This window comes from Amblyomma americanum, chromosome 4, assembly GCF_052857255.1.
Source record: "Amblyomma americanum isolate KBUSLIRL-KWMA chromosome 4, ASM5285725v1, whole genome shotgun sequence".
In the NCBI taxonomy this organism is placed as follows: domain Eukaryota; kingdom Metazoa; phylum Arthropoda; class Arachnida; order Ixodida; family Ixodidae; genus Amblyomma; species Amblyomma americanum.
The window spans coordinates 19,542,140-19,564,724 of NC_135500.1; the positions used below are offsets into that span (position 1 = coordinate 19,542,140).

At 47.2% G+C, this 22,585-nt stretch overlaps 1 protein-coding gene across 1 annotated transcript in view; it reads right to left on the reverse strand.

Moving 5' to 3' along the window:
* T3dh (Type III alcohol dehydrogenase) overlaps positions 1-21,844 on the reverse strand; it is a 109,972-nt gene extending 88,128 nt beyond the window's left edge. Inside the window, exons 1-3 of the mRNA XM_077660755.1 lie at positions 21,482-21,844; positions 21,026-21,066; positions 10,089-10,204 (exon numbers count right to left, since the gene is read on the reverse strand). Coding sequence (XP_077516881.1) covers positions 10,089-10,204; positions 21,026-21,066; positions 21,482-21,534 — 210 coding nt within the window. The 5' untranslated portion in view covers positions 21,535-21,844. The remainder of the gene's footprint in view (positions 1-10,088; positions 10,205-21,025; positions 21,067-21,481) is intronic.
* Between the last annotated feature and the right edge of the window lie 741 nt (positions 21,845-22,585).

The following is a 22,585-nucleotide window of genomic DNA, read 5'->3' on the forward strand; positions in this document are numbered from 1 at the left end:
TAGCACCACCAAGAGGCAGTACCACGATCGTGTAAGAATAAAAAGGGCATGGCACGAGCAGTGCATGTGTTGTTTGCACTGTGGAACGCGGTGTGTGCTCTTCAGATTGTAGCTGTTGACGGCGACCGCTGTGTTGGTACCCGTCTCAGCAAGGGCTATCATTCCTGTGACAAGTGGCGACGAGGGAAAAACACATTCAAGTTCATGTTTGACCACCGCCCGCCCACTTCTGTGCACGTGACTTCATTCTTCTGCTATGGTTGTCAACTCGCAAGAATTCCGTCATGCCAATGTTCGGCAACCTCGAAGTGTTCGACGGAGGATGTGGAGATGCGTGGCCCTGATACGTTGATCGCCTTAAAGCTTTTTTTGACACGAACGGCACTGCAAAAGACAGTCTTCTTCAGTTGCTGTGGACAGAAAACGTATGCTCTCTTGCGGGATCTCATTAAGCCTGCCAAACCGCAAGACAAAGTCAAAACCTTGCAAGATGTTCTTTCTATTCTGGGAGACCATACTGCCCCAAGCCATCTGCTGTCGTGCAGCGTTTTTGGTTGAACACACGTGTTAGCGTAGAGGGCGAGTCTGTCAGTAACTTTGTGGCATCTCTCAAAAGCCTTTCTGAGCATTGCAACTTTGGAGCTGAGCTTAGCAACATGATGAGGGACCGCATCGTGTGCGGCATCAATGATTCAGCCGTGCAGACGAGGCTGCTCGAGAAAGCAGACCTTACGTTTGAAGACGCCGTAAAAACTGCACTTGCAATGGAAGCTGCCAAGAAAGATTCTGGCGAGATAGCAAGCTCAAGCAGAAATTCGCTTCCCACATATCAAGTCACGGCATCCAAGGGGCGTCTCACATGCTACCGCTGCGTGGACGAACACCTCGCGACTCTGTGCAAGCATATCGGCAGTACGTGCAATTACTACAGGAAGCATGGACACATTGCTCATGTGTGCAACTCGAAGAAAAAGCAGGGTTCATCGTGGAAAGGAAAGTTCACAAAGCCACATGCGTGCGCACCTCCGGCCCGCAAAACTTCATGTGGAATGCATCAAGTCAACGCTGTTGACAACGGCGCTTCTGACGATGTGCTTGACACGTGGCCAGTCAACACCGTTGCACCTTCGCCACCCATCATCGTGACTGTCAGCGTTTGCGGTAAGGCACTCGATATGGAGCTGGACATTGGTGCGAGTGTTTCCATCATGGGAAAAAAACTTCTTCAGAAGCTGCTACCATCAGTACCTATCATGCCATCTGACGTACTCTTGCGAAGCTACTCTGGCGAGCTCACACCGGTTCAAGGTAAAACAGATGTCACAGTGCAGTTTCGCGATAGAAAAGCAGTGTTACCTTTGTTCCTGACTGGGGAACGTTCACCTACACTTATGGGACGAAACAGGATTCAAGAACTGGGCATTGACGTTGCTCTAGTCCAAGCTGACGTTCATGCTGTGTCCGATGTTGAGGGCCTTGTTCAAGCATTTCCTAAGGTGTTTGAGCAGTGCCTTGGAACTTTGAAGGGTCCAAAGGTCAAAATCAAGGTTCTGCAAGATGCTGTACCCAGGTTTTTCAAGGCACGCCCACTGCCCTTCGCTCTCAAGGATGGGGTGTCACAAGAGCTTCAGCACCTACAGAGGGAACGCATCCTGGAGCCAGTTGCTTCTTCGGCATGGGCTGCACCAATTGTTCTAGTGGCTGAGAAGGATGGATGCATCAGGATTTGTGGAGATTTCAAGGTTACCATTAATCCAGTCACTGTGGTGGAAAAGTACCAGATTCCAAGAATTGAGGATTTGGGGGCCAAGCTGTCAAGAGGTGAAAAGTTCACCAAGCTGGATTTGAGCGACGCCTACCAGCAAATGGTTGTTGATGAAGACTCCAGAAAGTATGTCACAATTTCCACACACATGGGATTATTCCAGTACACACGTCTTCTTTTTGGCGTGTCATCGGCACCAACCTTGTTCCAAAGGGAGATGAAGAACCTTTTCCGGGGGCTGCCACATGTTGCAGTATATTTCGATGACATCCTTGTCGCTGGCTCGAATGATGCAGAGCACCTTCGCAACCTCACGTATGTCCTGTCTCGACTCCGTGATGTTGGGCTTAAATTGAACTTCGACAAGTGCCATTTTTTCGTAAAACAAGTTGAATACCTCGGACACATCATAAGCAAACAAGGGCTGCCTCCAAGTTTGAGCAAGGTATCTGCCATCCTTCATGCACCTGCACCCCGTGACATCAAGGAACTCCGAAGTTTTTTGGGACTTGTGAATTTCTACAGGCGTTTTCAGCCAAACCTTTCCGGACACCTCTGTTCTCTGCATTTGCTTCTCATGAACGAGAAGAAATGGGTGTGGGAAAAAGAGCAAGAAAACACATTCAGAGCAGTGAAGCAGTTAATAGCGTCAGCTCCAGTCCTAGTGCATTTCGACCCAGAAAAGCCATTGTGTCTCAGCTCTGATGCCTCCCCGTATGGGATTGGCACAGTTTTGGCTCACCGAGAATCTGATGGTTGAGAACTGCACATTGCTTTTGCCTCCAGATGTTTGTCTCGTGCAGAGAAAAACTACAGTCAACTTGACAAAGAGGCACTAGCCTTCGTATTTGGTGCTGAAAAATTCCATCAGAACTTGTGGGGCATTTCTTTCACTGCTTATACGGATCATAAGCCATTACTGGGATCACTGAGTGATGACAAACCCGTTCCAGAGTATGCATCACCAGGACTAGTCAGGTGGGCATTGAAACTTTCTGCATAGAAGTACAAGCTTGTGTACAAGCCTGGTCTGGACATGGGCCATGCAGATGGCCTCAGTAGGTTGTCGTTGCTAGGAAACAACATGGATCCGCCTACACCTGCTGAAATGTTCATGCTTGAACAAGCATATCCAGGATTGCTGTCACCTGCCACTGTGGCACAAGCTACTAAGAATGATCCACTCCAGAGCCATGCAGTTCCCGCTGTCCTGAGAGGGGATGGACTTCCAGCAAGACCAGAAGGAAATCCATTCACAGCAAGGAGCAGCAAACTCAGCCTCCATGAAGGTTGCTTGCTGTGGGGTTCCACAGTTGTTATCCTAAAATCCTTGCAAGCCAAAGTCCTAATGCTACTCCATGCTGGGCATCCTGGCATTGAGAAAAGCAAGACAACTGCTAGAAGCCACGTCTAGTGGCCAGGAATTTATGGCGACATTGCTAAGAGCGTGAAGAGCTGTGCAACATGCCAAGCTTACCTGCGTACACTGCAACGCATTCAGCATATGCCATGGCCATTTCCGCAGAGGTCAAGGCTTCACATAGACATTGGGGGCCTGTTCATGGGTCATACTTTCCTGGTCATTGTTGATGCCTACTTATAATGGGTCAAAGTTTTCCCAGTGACGTCAATGTCAGCAGATGTTATCAGTTCATTCCGAAGAGCATTTGCACAACATGGAGTGCCAGACCTCATCGTACCAGACAATGGACCTGCCTTTGCAAGTGAGTAACATTTGAAATTCTTGACACATAAGGGAATACGTCACATACTTGTGCCTCCCAACCATTCAGCTTCGAATGGTACGGCAGAGCGCGTCGTACAGACTGTCAAGAACAACAGCAAGAAGCCTGGACCTGGATCATCTCAAACTCAGACTTCACGGTTCTTATTTCTTTACAGAACCACACCGCATGAAGTCACAGGCAGAGCACCATGTGAAATGCTCATGGGAAGGATGTTCAAGGCACCCTCGGATGTTCTTCGCCCAAGTCTATTGAATACTTCAGTGCTGCTGAAACAGCTTAGACAGAAGCTGCAGGCCAATAATGGGTGCCGTTCTTCTTCATTGCCAAACAAGAGAGACCACGTATTCACAAAGAACTTCTGGCAGGAGCCGCCGTGGGTACCTGCACATGTTACAAGCACCACAGGTCAGTCAGCAGCTACAGTCTCTCTCAGTGACGGTACTGTCTGGCACAGCGACCACCTTCGCCCTCAATCCCAAGATGTCTCCTAGCCGACCGCTGGGCCTCCTGTGACACAAAACGCTTACAGCCATCCAGCAACTGTGCGTGACACTGACCTTGCTGTTCCTGCAGACTCTGAGCCAGCCTTGAGTGAGACTAGCGGCATAGAAGAGACAACTGTGAATGTGACTAGTGGCACAGAAGAGACTGCTGTGAACTGTCATAAGTCAGCGTGCAGCACGCCTCAGCTGTGAAGAAGCACTAGAAGCCGCAAGCCAGTGCAGCGCTACTCGCCATAGTGCTCTCCTTGGACAATATAATGGGGGGGGACTGTTACAATGTTTTCAGTTCTAGTTTCGTTTTTATTCAGTCGTTCACGTGGAGCCACCAAGAGGCAGCGCCACGATCGTGTAAGAATAAAAAGGGCATAGCACGAGCAGTGCATGTGTTGTTTGCACAGTGGAACGCGGTGTGTGTTCTTTCCAGTGTAGCCGCTGATGGCGACCGCCGTGCCGGTACGCATCTCGGCAAGGGCTATCATGCCCGTAACAGACGGCACAGCTGCTTTGTAGCGGGAAGCAAAGCACCTCACAAGAGCACTGGATGTAACATCCTAGTTATAATAGATGCCATCAATATAAAGGTGGTCATACCGCATCTTGATTTTAGAACCACTAGAACGATATGGAGCTGATGCACCCTAGAGTTTCTTGCGGACTGAAAGAACCCCAGCTGAAAAATCTTCCGTCACAGACAAGTATTGTTCAGTCTTGATGGACGTTGTGGTGCAGGAGGTAAGCAATATTCACGTGGCAAGCTCGTTTTGTGGCTCATGCACGAGAACTTCAAGGGGGAATGTGGCAATTCGAACTAGTATTTTCATTATTTGCACACAAAATGTAATCAAATTTGGTACATATATGCAACTTTTTATGCAGATTTCAGAACAGCATTTATTTTAAGCTAGCTGTTAGAGCTGCTGAGCAATGAAAATCAACACCCTTGTTGAGTCATCCCCAGGCTATTAAACAATTAAGGATAAAGTGCACAAGTATGTAATGTTAGCACATTCACAAGGCCTTGTTCAGTACAGTAAAGCTATTACAGTAGAATCTTGGATAATATGAATCTCACGAGCTCCCGGAAAATATTCATATCATCAAAAATGAAAGAAATCAAAATGCAGCGAAGCGGGAAATGCAACTTTTTGCAACTGACGAAACAATTTACAGCCACACACCATCGCTCACTGACTGCAGTGCTTGCTGCGTGATTGGTAATCTCAGCCGGCTATGTGTCACCGCTCACTTGCAATGTCAGCAACGTGCAAGTCACGCACTGCTGCTCACTGCATACCATACGACTGGCGACCGTGCGTAAGAAGTGTGCAGGCAGTGCTTAGCGCTCGCACATTAGTATCATCCATAGTGGCTGTTCGAAACACCCAAAATTCTGCATGTTGTATACAATGCACAGGCGGTGAATAGCGTTGCCGAGATCGTGTCTCTCTGCCTGACACCCTTCCTTATTGGAATTTTATTGCTGACATTATAGAGGACAATAATAGCTGTGCAGTCGTTATACAGTCTATCCCGGATATATCGAATTATTGCCTATATCGAACAGTTGAAAAATCTCCTTGGAAATCCCATGCAAAAGTATAGCGCTATTGTTCGCGTATATAGAACTCCCATGCACCGGCATATCGCTGTATCGAACTCCGTGCTGAGCTGCACCCCAGCAAGTGCGCTTCTCCCACCATACCCCACCCTTGCAAGTGCGCTTCTCCCAGAGCATCCCACCCCCGCAAGTGCGCTTCTCCTCACAAAGCTCTCGCGATGTTCCCGCGATCTCACACGCGCCGCCCCGCACTCTGAGAAAGGGGCGTGTCGGTAAAAAGCACGTGACGAGGTGCACTTGGAGTGCGATTGGGTGTGAAAGGGAAACGGGAGGGAGAAACCACGCTGACCGCAGGCGCCCATTTCCTGTGTTTTGGTTGGCTGACACCGCTGGCGCAGCGAGCCGAACGAGGTCAGTGCAGCTTGGGCTTGTGGTAGTGCGGTGCCTCTTTCGATTCGCTTTGTTCCTTTTATTCACGAGGCCAACGCGAAGGCTTGAGACTCGTGTGGTGTAGTGCGTTTTAAAGCGAAAGCTTTATTGGCCGCAAATTCGCGATTTCGCCGTGGCGGTACTCCATCGAGGCACGTGACGTCACAACGCGCGCCTCGCCGCGGAAGGTTACCGTGCTTCGCGCGCTCACCGCGCCATCTGGCATGACGTCACACAGCGCCGCTCGCCGCCGCCGCCGCCGTTTGGTAGGACGTGACACCGCGTTCCTCGTCGTTGCTCTCGACTCCGCTCGCTTCGACAGCTGCGTCGCATGCGCGATAAGATGTCACAGGATTGAAAAGGAGAGCTGGCGTGCGCCGCAACCACAGTTGAGGCGACAGTATGGACGGCGACAATTCTGATAAGCGGAGGAGGCCTGGAATCGACAGCGGAACGAGATGAAGAGGAAACGAATCGCCCAGGAAACACGAACAGCGCGCCGAACGACTGGCTAAACGCCGCCGTGAATATGCCACCGCGAGGCAGGCACGTTTAACGCCCAGTGTTTCGACCGCTAGCAGCAGCGACAGCAGCCGGAGGAGAGACCTGAGCCTGCTTTACTGAAGACGGCGGCCCGTGACGAACGATGGAATGCAACCAAGATACTTCAGCGGCGGGCTCAAGAAACCGAAGAACAAAGTGCCAGTCTAGAGAATAGGCATAACAGTGACGCGACTCCTTCAATCCTTAGATAGCCTCCGTGCTGAAATCAAACATGGACCTACAGGTCATACTGGACGTTTATGCCTCGCTTCATACAATGTGGTATATGTGAACAAGGCCAACCGGGGAGTTTCACACTTGCTTTCGCTACATATATCCTGGCATAGCCGAGCTAAGCCACTGCCATTTTTTCTTTCCGCTTTTGGCACGTGTTTCGGAGCCATGGCCACGAAAAAACGCAAGAATTTGGATTTTTCAACAAAGGCGAACATCATTCGATGGGTGGAGGCTGGCGAGAAAAAGTCGTCGGTCGCCGCGGCATTCGGAATTCCTTGCAACACCCTAAATACGATCCTCAAGAACAAAGCCAATGTTAAGCTGAAGGCAGTGCAGTCCAGTCGCCCTGGAGCGTGTCGTGTGTGCGTCCCAACCTTTGACAAGGTCGAGAAGGCATTGTACACCTGGTTTTTGGAGACACGTGCCAAGAACATACCTGTTGACGGCCCAATGCTCATGGAGAAGGCCAAATGGTTTGCTGTGGCCTTCGGAGAAGAAAGCTTCACTGGTGGCATTGGTTGGCCACAGCGATTTAACAGTCACTACAGCATCGTCGGAAATGAAGTTCGACAAAAGCATTTGTTGGGCGAGTTGGTGTTTACGATGATCCATAACTACAGCGCAAACGACAGGACAGAGATGAAGAAGGGACACCACACAGCGCTGTGTGGTGTCCCTTCTTCATCTCTGTCCTGTCGTTTGCGCTGTAGTTATGGATCATCGTCGGAAAGACCCTTTTGGGCGAAAGCGAGGCGACTAGCACAAGTCACATAAGGAAGTGGTTGTCCGAAGAGTGGCCAAATATTTCCGACAGCTTTTCGGCGTCACAATTATTCATTGCAGATGAGATGGCACTGTTTTGGCAAATGCTGGCAAACAAAACTGCATCTGAAGGGCACTGCATGCCATGGTGGAAAGAACAGCAAAGTGCACATATCGATTTTGCTTGCTGCAAATATGGATGGGTTATGCAAACTACGGCCGTTTGTTATCGGAAAGAGCAGGTCGCCACGCTGCTTTAAGAACGTGAAAGGCTTCCCGGTTTGATACGCATCCAATAAGAAAGCTTGGATGGCACGCGATTTTTTCGTTCAGTGGCTACAGGCGTGGGATGCCGAACTGAAGAAGTCTGGCCACAAAGTTTGTCTTTTTCTTGACAATTGTTTGGCCCATCATGTCATCTGCCCATTAAAGCAGATCACCCTCAAGTTTCTGCCGCCAAACACAACGGCAAAACTTCAGCCTCTCGACCAAGGCATTGTGAAAGCGTTTAAGGTTGGGTACAGACGACGACTGGTGCAGAGGCTTCTAATCGACCTTCGATTAGGAATCAAACTCAAGGTGGACCTCCTCGGAGCCATTCAAATGCTAGCTGGTGTCCGCAGAGCAGGCTTTGTGGTAGCCGCAGACGACAGATGTCTTGACAGTGAAGACGATGACGCTGGATGCCTGGACAGCGAATTTCGCGAGCTCTTGGCATTCCCAGGCGGCGTCACAGCACGCGATTTCGTCAACGCTGACGACGGCGTGCAAGCTGTAGCGGATCGTGCTGATGTGGAGATTGTGGCTGACATCAAGGGTGACGAGGTCGCAGACTCGAGCAGCGGCGAAGGTTCCGACGAAGAGGACCAACCACTACGCACTGCAGCTGAACCTGCGCTTTCAGTGTCATTCGCCGCTGTTGTGGCACAATGGAAGGAGCTGGCCTTTCTCATTAGGACACTGTCAATAAGCTTGAGGACAGCTTAATGAACTTGATGGTGCAGAAGAAAAAGCAAGCAAAGGTCACAGATTTTTTTCTTCCAAAATAAAGTGCTGTGGTCATCGCGCTGTGTTCTTGTTTTTTTACGCGCCTCTGAGGCACAGACCGGTAAGTTCCCATTAGTCACGACATCTGGAAACTGCCTTGAGATGTGTGGAGTTGTTAGAGAAGCTTTTGACATACATATTTTATATTTCGAATTATCGATATATCAAACTATTTCGCGATCCCCTTCGAGTTCGATATATCCAGGATCGACTGTAGATATCTTCCAGTATTTTCACATAAGGCTCAGCTACACCCTGATTCCACAATGCCTGCATGACTGCTGAGGTTTCCACTGAGTCAAATACCAATATCCCTCACGAGAAAAGTACACAACAGCTGTATCTGAACAGTATTCGCCTATGGGGCATAAACAAGGAGGCTAACATGAAGGGCTCAGCTTAAGTTACGGACAGTGCAGAGAGCTGTTGAAAGAAAAATGTAATGTGTAACATTAAGTGACCAGAAGCGGGCAGAGTAGATGAGGGAATAAACATGGGTTAATGACATCCTAGTCGAAATTAAGAGAAAGAAATGATCTTGGCCAGAGCATGCAATGCGAAGGCAGAATAACCGCTGGCCCTTAAGGGTAACAGAATAGATTCCAAGAGAAGGCAAGCGTAGCAGGGGGTGGCAGAAGGTTAGGTGGGCGGATGAGATTAGGAAGTTTGTGGGGATAAGGTGGCCGCAGCTGGCAAAGTTTGGTTTATGGGTGTTTAACATCTCAAAGCGACTCAGCTATAAGGGACGCCGTAATGAAGGACTCCGGAAATTTGGACCACCTGGGGTTCTTTAACGTGCACTACATTGCACAGTACATTGGCCTCTAGAATTTCGCCTCCATCGAAATTCGACCACTGTGGCCGGGATCAAACCTGCCTCTTTCAGGTCAGCAGCCGAGCACCATAACCACTGAGCCACCATGGTGGCAGCTGGCAAAGTTCAGGGTTAATTGGAGAGACATGGGAGAGGCCTTTGCCCTGCAGTAGGCGCAGTCAGGCTGATAATGATGATGACAGCATGCCACCGGAGACACAGACTAGGCCACCTCCCTGCCATGCATGGCTATCAATAGAACCTTTCTACTCTTGCTGCTCACTCACAGGGTCATGTCCCCACTACCCAACACTGGTTTTGTTTCGTTCAGCCTTGCACAGACAAGTGGGGGCTACCAATAAGAAGCATAGTCGATCTCTAAGCAGTGCACACATGGTGTACCGACAAGACACACTGCCAAGGCAGTATCTCACTGCCTACCCACAACCTCATTGCACAGTGAGTGCTGAAATGTGGTATAAGACAAAATTAAGGCTACTGGCCCATGTCACCTGAGCACAAAATAAGGAGAGACGTCAAAAAAAAAAACGATTTCTCCATCTTGCCTTGGTGGCATGTGCAGTTGGGAATGAGTGCAACTATGCTTCTGTGAAGCCTTGAACAACTCATCACATTTTGATGTAAAAGAGGAAAACTCCCTGAAGGGGGAAGAAGTGCCCACCATGCCAACTTCACGAGTCACGCCAGGTCCGTAGCGGATGTTGGAGCACGCCATCTCGAATGCATAATCACTTCTGGGCAGGTCCACCTGGTGGTCATGGTGGCTGTCTCGAACACCTGTACAACAGGCAAGAGAAGGGGGCTTGGGAGGAGTGTACATACAGATGCTCTAAACTGGTGTGCACAATGACACTGCACAGTCCTTGCAGGCCATCACAGGAGGTGCACAGATGCAATATACACCGACAGCGTTGGCTGCCACCCACGCCTGGCACAAAGTACCAGTCAAAACTGCCCTTTGTTTATCTGACACAATGGATCTTTCTCTCTGATCTCATTCAGGAGTAAATTTTATGTAATTAGCATACTAGCATGCCGTTCATTTGCTTAAGCATGAACACGTGTGTTCAGTTTCTTGTTGCCTACATGCTTTTAGTTGTTCTCTTTATTCCTCAATGACAAGAGGTCACATTACAGTATCTACTTCAAGATCTCTTGCACGCAATTTGCTCTACAGCTACCATCAGAGATAACAGACTCTCAACTGCATGCACCAGACTGCTGCATCAGAGTTGGTAGCAATGCTTGCCCCCTATCCATCATTTCAAAATTTTTGCCCCAAAACAGTGAAATCCATTTCATCTGGGACTGACAGCCTTAGCACACACTATACTTAACGTTATAGCTTACAGGTATCCATATATCCTAACCCCCTCATAAAAAAAAAACAAAAAAACATCCGCCAACATTGTCTTGATCAAGCTATCAGCAGGCACATTTGCAAAGAAGCAATGACCAAAAAACAGAATTACCATTTATTTCGCTACTGAAATTAAGCCCAAGTTAACTGCAGTATGCAGCACACTGGTCTGACAAGCAACTCATGGGAAGAGTCAAAAAAAGTTTCGCACTGCTTTCAACAAGATGAGTAAGGTATAGACAAGGCATTTCTGTAGCCTTATTGTGCTCAGAAAAAACAAGAACTCAAACTTTTCTACTCCTGTAAAGACCCAGTAAAATGAAAAAAAAAAAAAACCTCATTATCTAGCTTCATGAATCGAGCGTTTGATGGAAACTCAAGTGGCTGCTAAGAATGATCATGAAATCTAAGGTTTGACGAAATCTCGTCTGGTCGGGTGAATACATTGGCGAAAATAATGAAGCGCCGACCAAAAGGTGTTGTCAAGATGGAAGGACGTTTCGACTTCCACACGGAAGTCTTGTTCACTCTAGACAGATTGTGGACGGTGGGGGTAGGTCTGTTGGCCGGACTCCCTTTACGGCCAGGTAGCAGTCTGATTAGCTTCTCTTTGTGTGTGCGCCCACGCTGACCAGACTGTAGACTAGCTAAGAAGTTCGCGTGCAACTGGATGCTGACGAACTCGTTCGGACACTGGTGTTCAAGGCGGCGACGGGCAAAAAAGGCTTAGTTCTGAAGGTGCCTTATTGAGTCCTTGCACTCCAGGATTCTGGCTTGAAGCAACTGTCGTTCTGCTCTTGACACCACGCTATGACCGAAGGGCGTATCGACCGGTCGTAGCAAGCGGAGGGACCGCGGGGTTAGGTTCCTGGCTTTGCATATGAGGTTGAATTCTAGATGAGCCTTGAACGCAGAAAGCCAGACGGTTAGCGAAACGAACTGGCGCACTTGAGTGATGAAATTCTGGCCATACGACCGTCGTAGCATGATGAAATCTAAGGTTCGACGAAATCTCGTCTGGTCGGGTGAATACATTGGCGAAAATAACGAAGCGCCGACCAAAAGGTGTTGTCAAGATGGAAGGACGTTTCGAGTGAACAAGACTTCCGTGTGGAAGTCGAAACGTCCTTCCATCTTGACAACACCTTTTGGTCGGCGCTTCGTTATTTTCGCCAAGAATGATCATGGCAGAAACACCAAGTGCCAGTCACTCGTTAGAATTTCAAATATGTTTCGGCTCCACTGAGCAAGCAAGTGGATCGCATTTTGTGTATTCCTTATAAAGATAATCCAGTGAGTACGCAGTCATCATTCAGCTGTGAAATCATGTTTGACTCTTCCTGACCCTTTGTACCACAGCCCACCAGGCCTTCCGGCCCTTTACTGTCTCCCGAAGTTCACACAATTTCACCTTCACTTCATTAGTGATGCAATCTGGCCACCTCATCCTTTGCCATCCCCTTCTTCTTGTGCTCACAATCTTTCCCAGAATCAGGGTCTTTCCAGGGACTTCTCTCTACGCATTAGGTGGCCACAGTCTCTGAGTTTTAGCTTCAGGATTTGGCCTTCCAATGAGCAGGCAGGATTGATTGTCACTAGTACTGACTGATTTCACCTTCCTGTAGTCCAAGGAACTCTCAAGAGACTTCTCTAGCCCCACATTTCAAAAGCATCAATTCTTCGGCGCTCGGCATCTTTACGGTCCAACTCTCACAGCCATACATTACCGCTGGGAAAACTATAGCTTGAGTTATACGAATCTTTGTTGGCAAGGTGATGTTTCTGCTTTTTAATACACTGGAAAGGTTTGCCATAGCTTTCCTACCAAGCAGCAAGCAATTTTTTAAGTTCATGGCTGCAGTCACCATCTGCGCCAATCTTGGAGCCCAAGATAAATTCTGCCACTGCTTCTATTTCTTCCCGCTCTACTTGCTATAGGAGGGGATGGAGCCTGATGCCATGATCTTAGTCTTTTAGTGTGCAAGCACTAAGGCTCCCAGTCAAAAAAAATATCTGTTGTCTGTTTTCAGCCAGCTAGACCTGCAGAAACAAAATAAATATTGCCGCTAATGCACCGCACCTGGGTTTCTAACCTGCTACAGCACGAACAGATCAGCCTCGCTGGCTACTGCACAAAAGCACTATGCTGGCATCGCAACTGATCACCCTTTGTGTTTATCTGTCACTCTCTCGCACTGTGCATTCCATGTTGTTGTCACATTCCATCCGTGCGCAGTGAATCCAAAACACACCGCTATCGCTTGGCCCTCTTTGTAAGGTGACTTAAGCAGTCCCAGAATTTTATAGTGCGCTACCACTAAATTTAATTGGTTTTTGGGGAAAGGAAATGGCGCAGTATCTGTCTCATATATCATTGGACACCTGAACTGCGCCCTAAGGGAAGGGATAAGAGAGGGAGTGAAAGAAGAAAGGAAGAATGAGGTGCCGTAGTGGAGGGCTCCGGAATAATTTCGGCCACCTGGGGATCTTTAACATGCACTGACATCCCACAGCACACGGGCGCCTCAGCGTTTTTCCTCCATAAAACGCAGCCGCTGCGTTCGGGTTCGAACCCAGGAACTCCGGATCAGTAGTCGAGCGCCCTAACCACTGAGCCACCGCGGCGGGTACCACTAAAATGCTCAAACATCGATTTTGCCAATCTTTGCCTGAAGCCTCACCTTGAAACCCTAGCCTCAAACCAAAAGCGAGATGAAAACTGATGTGCTAGCACACATGCTTCGCATTTGGCCATGTGAACGAAGTGAGCTGCAATTTTTTACATGTTGAGTTTCAAGCCAGCTTTTGCACTCTTTTCTTTCACTCTCACTGAGAGGCTCTTAGGTCCTCATCTCTTTCTGCCTTTAGAGTGGCATCATCTGCACATCTGAGGTTGCTGATGTTTCTTCTGTCAATCTTCTCTCTGGCTTGCAACTCATCCAGCCTGGCATTTTTCATGATGTACTCTGCATATAGGTTAAATAAGCAGAGTGGCAATATGCAGCCTTGTCGCACACCTTTCCCAATTTGGAACTAATCAGTTGTTCCATGTCCGGCTCGAATTGTTAAAACGGATGAACAGGCTTGTTGGTAGTTCACTGTGACAACACAGTGCAGACAAGACGAGAGAGGAATACGATGGCACGAACAATGTGTTGTCTGCGCTGCGTTGTGACGTCTAAATGTTGCCTCTTGCCCCATATATAGGTTCCTCAAGAGACAGGTCAGGTGGTCTGGTACTCCCATGTCTTGTTTGTTGCGATCTACATAATAAAAAATTTAGCAGTCAGTGAAGCAGGAGTAAATGTTTTTCTGGAACTCTGATCCTGTCTCCATGATCCAGTAAAGGTTGGCAATCTGATCTCCATTTCCTCTGCCCTTGTGAAACCCAGCCTGTGGATCCGGTACTTCTTAGTTCGTATCGTAGGTTGAAGGATTTTGAGCATCACTTTGCTAGCACGTGATATGAGCACAATTTTACTGTAATTTGAACATTCCTATGGCACTACAACAGGACTTGTCGGGCTAGTTGGTTGATCATAATGCAAAAAAGACGAACTGCGCAACAAGAACACGGACGAAGTGTGTGTCTGCGTTAGTGTGTGTCTGCCTCCCTTTCGTCCGTGTTCTTGTTGCGCAGTTCGTCTTTTTTGCCCTATGGCACTGCCATTCTTTTTAATTGGGATGCAAACTGACCTCTTCCAATCCTGTGGTTGCTGCTGAGCTTTCCATATTTGCTGGTGTACTTACTGAGAGCAGAATTTTAACAGCACCACCTTTTAGGAATATATAACTCAGCTGGAATGCAGTCATCATTTGCAGTTCGTAATGCTGCTTAAGGCCTACACAACTTCACTCATTAAGACATATGGCTCAAGGTCAGTGATCACCACATCTTAGTGTTTGTCATGCACATTCGGGTCTTTCTTATATAACTCTTCTGTGCATTTTTGGCAACCCTTCATAATCTCTTTTGCTTCTGTTGGGTCCCGGCCTTGTTTGTCCTTTTATCATGACCATCTTTGCACAAACCATCCCTCGATATCTCCAATTTTTATACAGAGATTCTGTCTTCCCCATTCTATTGTTTTCCTTAGTTTCTTTGCATTATTCACTCAGGAGGGTGTTCATGTATTTCCTTGCTATTCTCTGGAAACCTGTATTTAAAGCTGGTAACTTTCGCAATCAGTACGGCCTGCAACACAACACATGCGGCGACACCAGTGGAGTCTATGCTTTGCAGAAATGAGCCGCGATAGACATTACAGAAATCCCTACTTTTCTATGAGCTAGACAGTCAACTTTTCACTACAATGGGACTTGTACTACTTCTGCTATCACATTCAGTGTGTCACAAGTGAAGCTTAGCATGGCTGTGAGCAACTCTAGTTCAGCAGGCAACATTGCATTTTACTTGTCAGATCAGCTACAAAACAAGGCAATAAAAATATTCCAAACTACCACTTCAATTTTTTGAATTTGCTGCATACACACACTGGCAACGAGAACAGCACATAACAGTTGCAGAGCGATGACAAGAGTTAAGTATGCAGCTTAGTAAGGTTCGACAACATCGATGTGCATGGAGTCAAGAATGACTGTTTAGCCCGACAGTGCAGTTCCACTCCAGTGTAAAATGGTGACAGCCACCAGATGGGACTACCATACAGGCCACCTTCAAGGAAATGTGCGAGCTTACACACCCAACAAGCCAGCAGCCACAACATTTGTCAGCTTCCTTTAACGCCGTTGCGGCATTTGTGACACTTAGGTGCACACCCCCTCTCTCGAGGAGGCGCTGCCGAGGTATCACAAAGGGGGTCGGTTCATATACTCATCAATAACAAATGCAGTCATTGCCTTCTAATATAAGCTGTCACACCACCTATAATTTCAGATGGCCACGTGACGGCAGCCATGGTCGTTAAAGCATTCCAGCCCACAACAGTTCAGGAAAAAAAGGTACCTGAAAAAGTTGTATTATGAGAAAGATGATAGGCAATCTATAACAGTGCAGTGCGGTAAGATATGTGGGCTGTTTGAACACATTAGACAGCTATAGAAAAACTAGTGGAGCAAACAAAGGCTGGCAAAGTGGCAGTGAGCTGCGAGGCTTTCAAGACCAGAATTTGTCTTCAGAGATGAAACACTGATGGTATATGAAAATGCAGAATGAACAAAGCAAATTGTTTTTCAACTGATCTGAGTGCATTTGTTACATATATTCGGTGCGCGCTCCAGACGGGACTGGTGTACTCAAGTTTAGGTCTGTTGAGGGTTCTGTAAACCAGAAGCTTCACAATAGGTGATGTTTCATGAATCCTAGAGATCTGCTGGCAGATGATATAATTGTGGCAATATGTGCCTGCCAATTGAGATCATTGCAGAGGGTGATACCAAGGTATTTAAAACAATTGGGCACTTTCTACAGATCAGTTAGCAACAGTATAGGAAAAAATAAGGGGGCTGTGTTGACAACAAAATGAGGAGAGTTTACATTTGTTAATTGGGCCATCATTAAACAGAGGTTACACCATTCATAGACACGGTTAAGGTCACTTTGGAGAGCCATTGATCAGAAATGTTAGTTACAGTAAAATATATGGCATAGTCACTTGCGAAGATACGAACTTTAAACAATACATTATACACACGCGCGCACGCACACACGCACATACATAACGACAACAGCAGGCCGAGCACAGATAACTGTGGGACGCCCGATATAACAGGTAGAGCACTTGAACTGCAATTGTTACTAGAAACAAACTGAAAGTAGCAGCTAGAAATTCTTTAATCCATTTCAGAATATTAGGGTGCAAATTTACAAGGGCCAGTTTAAGTCATAGGTTCTGGTGTGATGCCTTGTCAAATGTCTTCCCAAAATCTAAAAATAATGCATTGATCTGCAGGTTACTGTCAAGGTTAGCATGCAAGTTGTAAGTGAAGATTGCCAATTGGGTTTGGCAGGAAAGCCCCCTGCGAAACCCGTTTGAGCCAAATGAAAGAAATTGATGGAATCTAGAAAGTTTATGACATGGGAATAGATGACATATTCCCTGCTTTTACAGGGCGCATGGGACAATAATTTAGCAGAGAAGCCTTTTTGCCTGACTGGTGTGTCAGAATGACCCTCCCCACATTCCAGTCGTCCGGTAGGGTTCCTGCTGAAAGAGACTTTGAAAGCAATAATGACAGATGTATGGTGGAAATGTGTTTGGTGATCTTCTGAGGTGATCTCGTCTACTCCAGTAGGTGATGAAAGTTTAATTCTGCCATAAAGGTATTGCTGGTAGTGTTAGAAGAGGTGTAGCAGGCAACAATGAATCATTTGAGTCAGTTAAAATGAATACATATGCAGAGTTAAATATCAGTAAATTCAGTATCACTGGTCTCCTTCACCGCAGCATTAATAAAAGTGATGGCATGAGCCGCTTGTGGGTTTATTATGCATTTCCCTTATTGCCAGGTGGTTGAACATCACTTTACTTTTGGTCATACCAGTTTTTTAAGCTTTTCACTACTTCCTGCCCATTTAGGCTGTCTCCCTGCAGCATATTACAAGTACTTGATCAGAGTCCCATTCCCACGACTGCCACTCCCAGCAATGAATCAAATAGACTCTCATAATCTATGGCTGCAACTTATTCACAATGTGTCAGACCCTGGTACTGCTTATTTGTTACAGAGAGAAGAACCAGGAATGAACAGAGTTCTGCTTGGTCAGCGATGCGTAGCTTGCTTTTTGAAGAGACTAAGAACAAACATGTTCTCCATCCCTTGGATAGGATGCAGGCAGGAGACACGATCTCGGCAATGCGATTCCCTTTATGTTAACAAGCGATATTCCAAGGACTGGTTTGTGAACAGTTGGGGATAAGAGTTAACAGAGAACACTTAAGTAATTAGCAATTTGCTGATGACATTGAATTGCTAAGTCACTCAGGAGGTGAGCTGCAAAAGCATGAGCAATGAGTTTGACAGGCAGAGCAGAACGGTGGGTCTTAGAATTAACATGATGAAAACCAAAGTAATGCTCAACAGTCTTGTAAGGGAATAGCAGTTCACAAATGGTAGCGAGGTGTTGGAAGTGGTAAGGGAATACATCTACTTAGGGTAGCCATTCACCACTGATCAGGATCATAAGAGGAAAATAACTAGAAGAACAAGAATGGGATGGAGCGCATATGGCAGGTTCTCTCAGATTATGAATGGAAGTTTACCAATATCCCTCAAGAGAAAAGTATATAACAGCTGTATCTTACACGCACTCATTTATGGGGCAAAAACGTGGAGGCTAACAAAAAGGGATCAGCTTAAGTTAAAGGCAACACAGCAAGCTATGGAAAGAAAAAATATAGGTGCAACATTAACAGTCTAGAAGAGGGCAGAGTGGGTGAGGGAACAAACACAGGTTATTGACATCCTTGCTGAAATCAAGAGTTAGAAATGGGCTTGGGCAGGGCGTGTAATGTGAAGAAAAGGTAACCGCTGGTCCTTAAGGGTAACAGAGTGGATTCCAAGAGAAGGCAAGTGTAACGGGGGGCTGCAGAAAGTTAAATGGGTGGACGAGATGAAGTTTGAGGGGAGACGGTGGGCACAGCTGGCAAAAAGAGAGGGTTAATTGGAGAGATACGGGAGAGGCCTTTTCCCTGCAGTGGGCTTAGTCAGGCTGATGACGATGATGGGGTCTTAAATGTGCAATGTTAGTGCACATTTAAGTTGCCCAGGTGGTCGAAGTTATTCTGGAGCCCTCCACTATGGCACCTCATTCACTCCTACCTTTCTCCCTTCCCTTCATGTGCAGGTGGGGTGTCCATCCAGAAGGAAGAAAGTTACTGCGCTTTTCATTTCTTCAAAAACCGATATAATTGTTATCGAGGAAGGCTGACATTTCCAGGATTCCCACACCTTAGCACTCTTATTTCACCATATTTCTCTCGTCAATACTAACACAACTAGATTTGCCTCGAGCTGGAATTTTTTGTTGCCACTAATAGAGACTAATTACAGAAAGTTGACTGCTAATTTCACACCTTTATAGATCTGGAACATCCAGACATATATTAAACAATCTCCTTCATTAAGCACATTCAAATTTTGCTGTGCGATGCTGCTAACGTATGTATTCTTTTATGTGCCCATTGAAAGAAGATTCCTCAACTAATTGGTGCTTTGGGGCCTCCTCCTACATTACATATTTTGTATGTCACAATCAGTTGATCAAAACATTGAAAAGCAAGCTTCCAGAGATTAAACACTTGCCTTGCATGTATGTCTGTACTTGTGTCGGTAAGCACGAAGCCCAAGAAAGCAATCGCCCAGTTCAGTTAGTCATCATCTCGTGCACCTGTCTTATTCGCAGGTTCCATGGCCTATAGGTGGCACATGCACAAAAATCAAATATGGCTACTGGGACGCTGATAAACCGTCACCTCTTTAGTGTGTGCTGGTGTGTGTACGCTGTGCACTGTGCATTAGATAATCGAGTACACCAGTACGTTTAATGATGCCGCTGCCATCTGGGCGCCGTTGTCTTTAGGCGATGTAATGAGGCATGTTGAAGTGGCTGAGACGTGAATCCAGTGCTTGGCAGAAGGCGAAAAGATTCTGAATGCTGGACACCTAAGGTATTAAAGTGTGCACGACTGAATGCGCGAGTGTGCAAAGGCTTCGTCTAAAGACGTTGCACATGCAACAAATGCCGCATGTAGTTGAGTTTGTTTACAATTCCATCAAAGTACGCGGATTATCTTTACTTTTCGCCATCGAGGTGGAGGCATTAGGCCCCATGTCAGAAAAAAAAAAAAACGAGCTTTCTTGCCTTGCATTCGCGGTATATTGAAATATGTTGCATGCGCATGTCCCCAGCGTACGGCATGGGCAGAAAAGGCTGCATGATGCAAAATAAATACATTTACAGGTGCTTCCAGCACAAACTATTACTTTGTAATAAAGCAAACTTCGCTTTTATTCTTCAAATGATGCTCTAGGGATGCATATTTTCTCGGCGTAAACTGATGAGACTGCATAGTAGATGCATTGAATCTAGGCATCAACACCAAAGGTTTTTTAAAAGGCAGATGCTCTTTTGCCTGTCTCATGCCAGAGCACAACAGCAAACGCGACTAACCCACTACAGTACACGGTCCCAGATAGCATCACATGCTCACTGTTGACTGATATGTCAAGAAAAACTGCGCCACCAAAAGTGGCTTCATTTATCCATGTCAGCATGCACTTCTGCTGTACGTCGCTTTGAGTGTTTCACAAAGACATAATACTGACCTTCTTCCACACAAAAACCTGTTTGGATAACGGGAATAGAAATGCGTATCATGCGCTGAAATGCTCGTTCCCGCAGAGATATGTCGACTCAAATTTTTTTTTTACTGGTGCGGCTTCAGAAAAATTGTCTTCCACGAAATGCGCGCTGTATACTGTCATCTTCTGTGTCAGCTTTCACGATTCACAGCTTCACTGTCCATTCTTTTTTCAAACGAGGGTGCTTTGGAAATGAATGCAGGCTTATTTCGTTGTGAACGGCCTTGTTGGTGCATTGTGGTACACTGCACATGTGGTTGCTCCAGCATTTTCTGTTGATTGCAGGAAACACCACGACGAGCAACCAATCTGCACAAAGGCGCACACACAAACACACTGCACTGCCAGCAACCACAGTCGTGGCGTTTCCTCTTTTCACCGTCGTGCGGCGCCAGCGTCTGTGGAGCTTGCGAATTCTACCCAACAATGCATCTCATGTGCCAACTTCTAAATACATCTCGAGAGCAAATGGGCTGAATGGATGAGCTTGGTACCAGGGAATCCAAAGAGCAGCAAAGATCAGGTGCCTCCTGATCATGTCTACCTGAAGGCGACTGAACGCTAGGCTATACTTAAGTGGTCATTAGATCCCTGGGTCTCATGGCTGCAGATAACGAGTATGTGGATTCTCAATTTGTACACTTCTGTCCTCCACGTTTCTGGGAATTTGGTGCCTATGTTGTAACGGCTAGTGCTGCCTTCCTAACAGACTATCCCTAAATGAATTTAAATCTGACAAATGATTACCGACTCAAACCAGCAGAATTTTTTTTTTTTTACACATGCTGCTGTATGCCAGCCTGACAAAAAAGCCGCGCGAGCACAGCAGTCAATGCATAAATATTTTGCTGCAGTAGCACAAAAAAGATGTGTCCCTGGAGGCCGTCGAGTGGCGCGCCACATCGGTTCCTCACCTTGAACGGCTGAAACCGCTGCGTGAGCTGGACACCGGCATCTGGTCGGGGCGGAAACAAACACAGATGAGCAGCGCGAAATGGAACGGGAATAGTGCACAAAGCTACTCAGAGAGGCGGTGAAAGCTGTGACCGAGCTTTTGTGCAGCTCGAAAAGACCGCAGCAGAGAAGCACGTGCGCGCCGCCAATGAGAAGCGGAACAGGATCACGCGACACGCCAACGTGGCGCGAATGATGCCCAACAACACGCAGCATTGCAAAGGCGGTCGCGCTGCTAACACGACCGCCCGCAACCGCAGCCAGAGCCTGGGGCGGCTGAGCGCCTTAACATTTATTTTGATCTCGAAAGGCTGAGATGTAGTACTTGAGAGGCCGAAGGCACGCAGACCGGGCCGCGGGCTCTCAAAACGCGCAGGCCGCACGCGACGTGCGACGACATTTCAATGACCACTCACGATACTCGGGACACCTGCTGCAGCAAGTTGACGACACGAAGAGCGTTGGCCATTGAGACAGCGGAAGCCTCGGCGATCGCACAGAAGCACGGTGAGCACGGCCAAGTTTCCCGAAACCACCTCCCAGCACTTGAGCGAAGCGGAACTCACAAGGTTGATGCACGCACGACCACTACACCGCACAACCCAACGAGGCACTGCACACCCCTAGAAACAATGCGCACGACAAGCCATACACAAAACAACCACACACGTAAAGCACGACGCGCGCACCGCCAGCCACAATGCGCACACGACGGTATGCTACTTTTCAAGCACAGCGTCACTCGGCGACTATGCACGGATCTTGTGTTCACGTGAGTTGGAGAGTTACACGTGACCTTGCACCGGCGCGCGTGATTTGAACGGTGCTGACAAGTTCGCGAGGTGGTGGTGGTGGTTAACTCTTTATTACCACAAAATGGAAGGGATTAGCTGGGGCGAGTCCAGGCTGGCCTCCAGTCGGGGCCGACCTCTTGAGCTTGAGCGATGAGGGCCAGATGCGTTGCTTTTCTTGTCCAATAGCTTGTCCCATTCCTCCAAGGCCGGATTAAGAAAAATGGGGGCCCTGGGCTAATGCGCATGCAGGCCCCCTTTCCCCATACTGCCCCCCCTTCCCCTATCACCTGCTACGCTACTTGAAATATGCCATGTTTAATTTTAATTCCACAAATTAAAGAGAACGAAGTGCGATCAACGGGATTATTATTATTGTTATTATTATAAGGAACACAACAAAACTTGCTTGAAACGCGTGCTGTTGTAAACACCAACACATATGTTCACTTTGTGATTAATCTGCATTCTGTTTTCAGCAAAAGCTAGGCTCTAAGGAAAAGTTGAGTGCACTCAAGACGAACAAGAACGCAGAAAAGACAACACTGCTCAGATGTCGATCCTCCTGAAGCTAGGCTTTGTTTGCATCACTAAGTTTAATCCCGTGAGGACACGCATGGTTGTATCCAAAACATTCTTTATTAAAATTCAAGCATCAGACTGCAGTAATCGCCATACACGATACTCTATAAATATGCAATAGATATATACAATACTTACGGCAATACA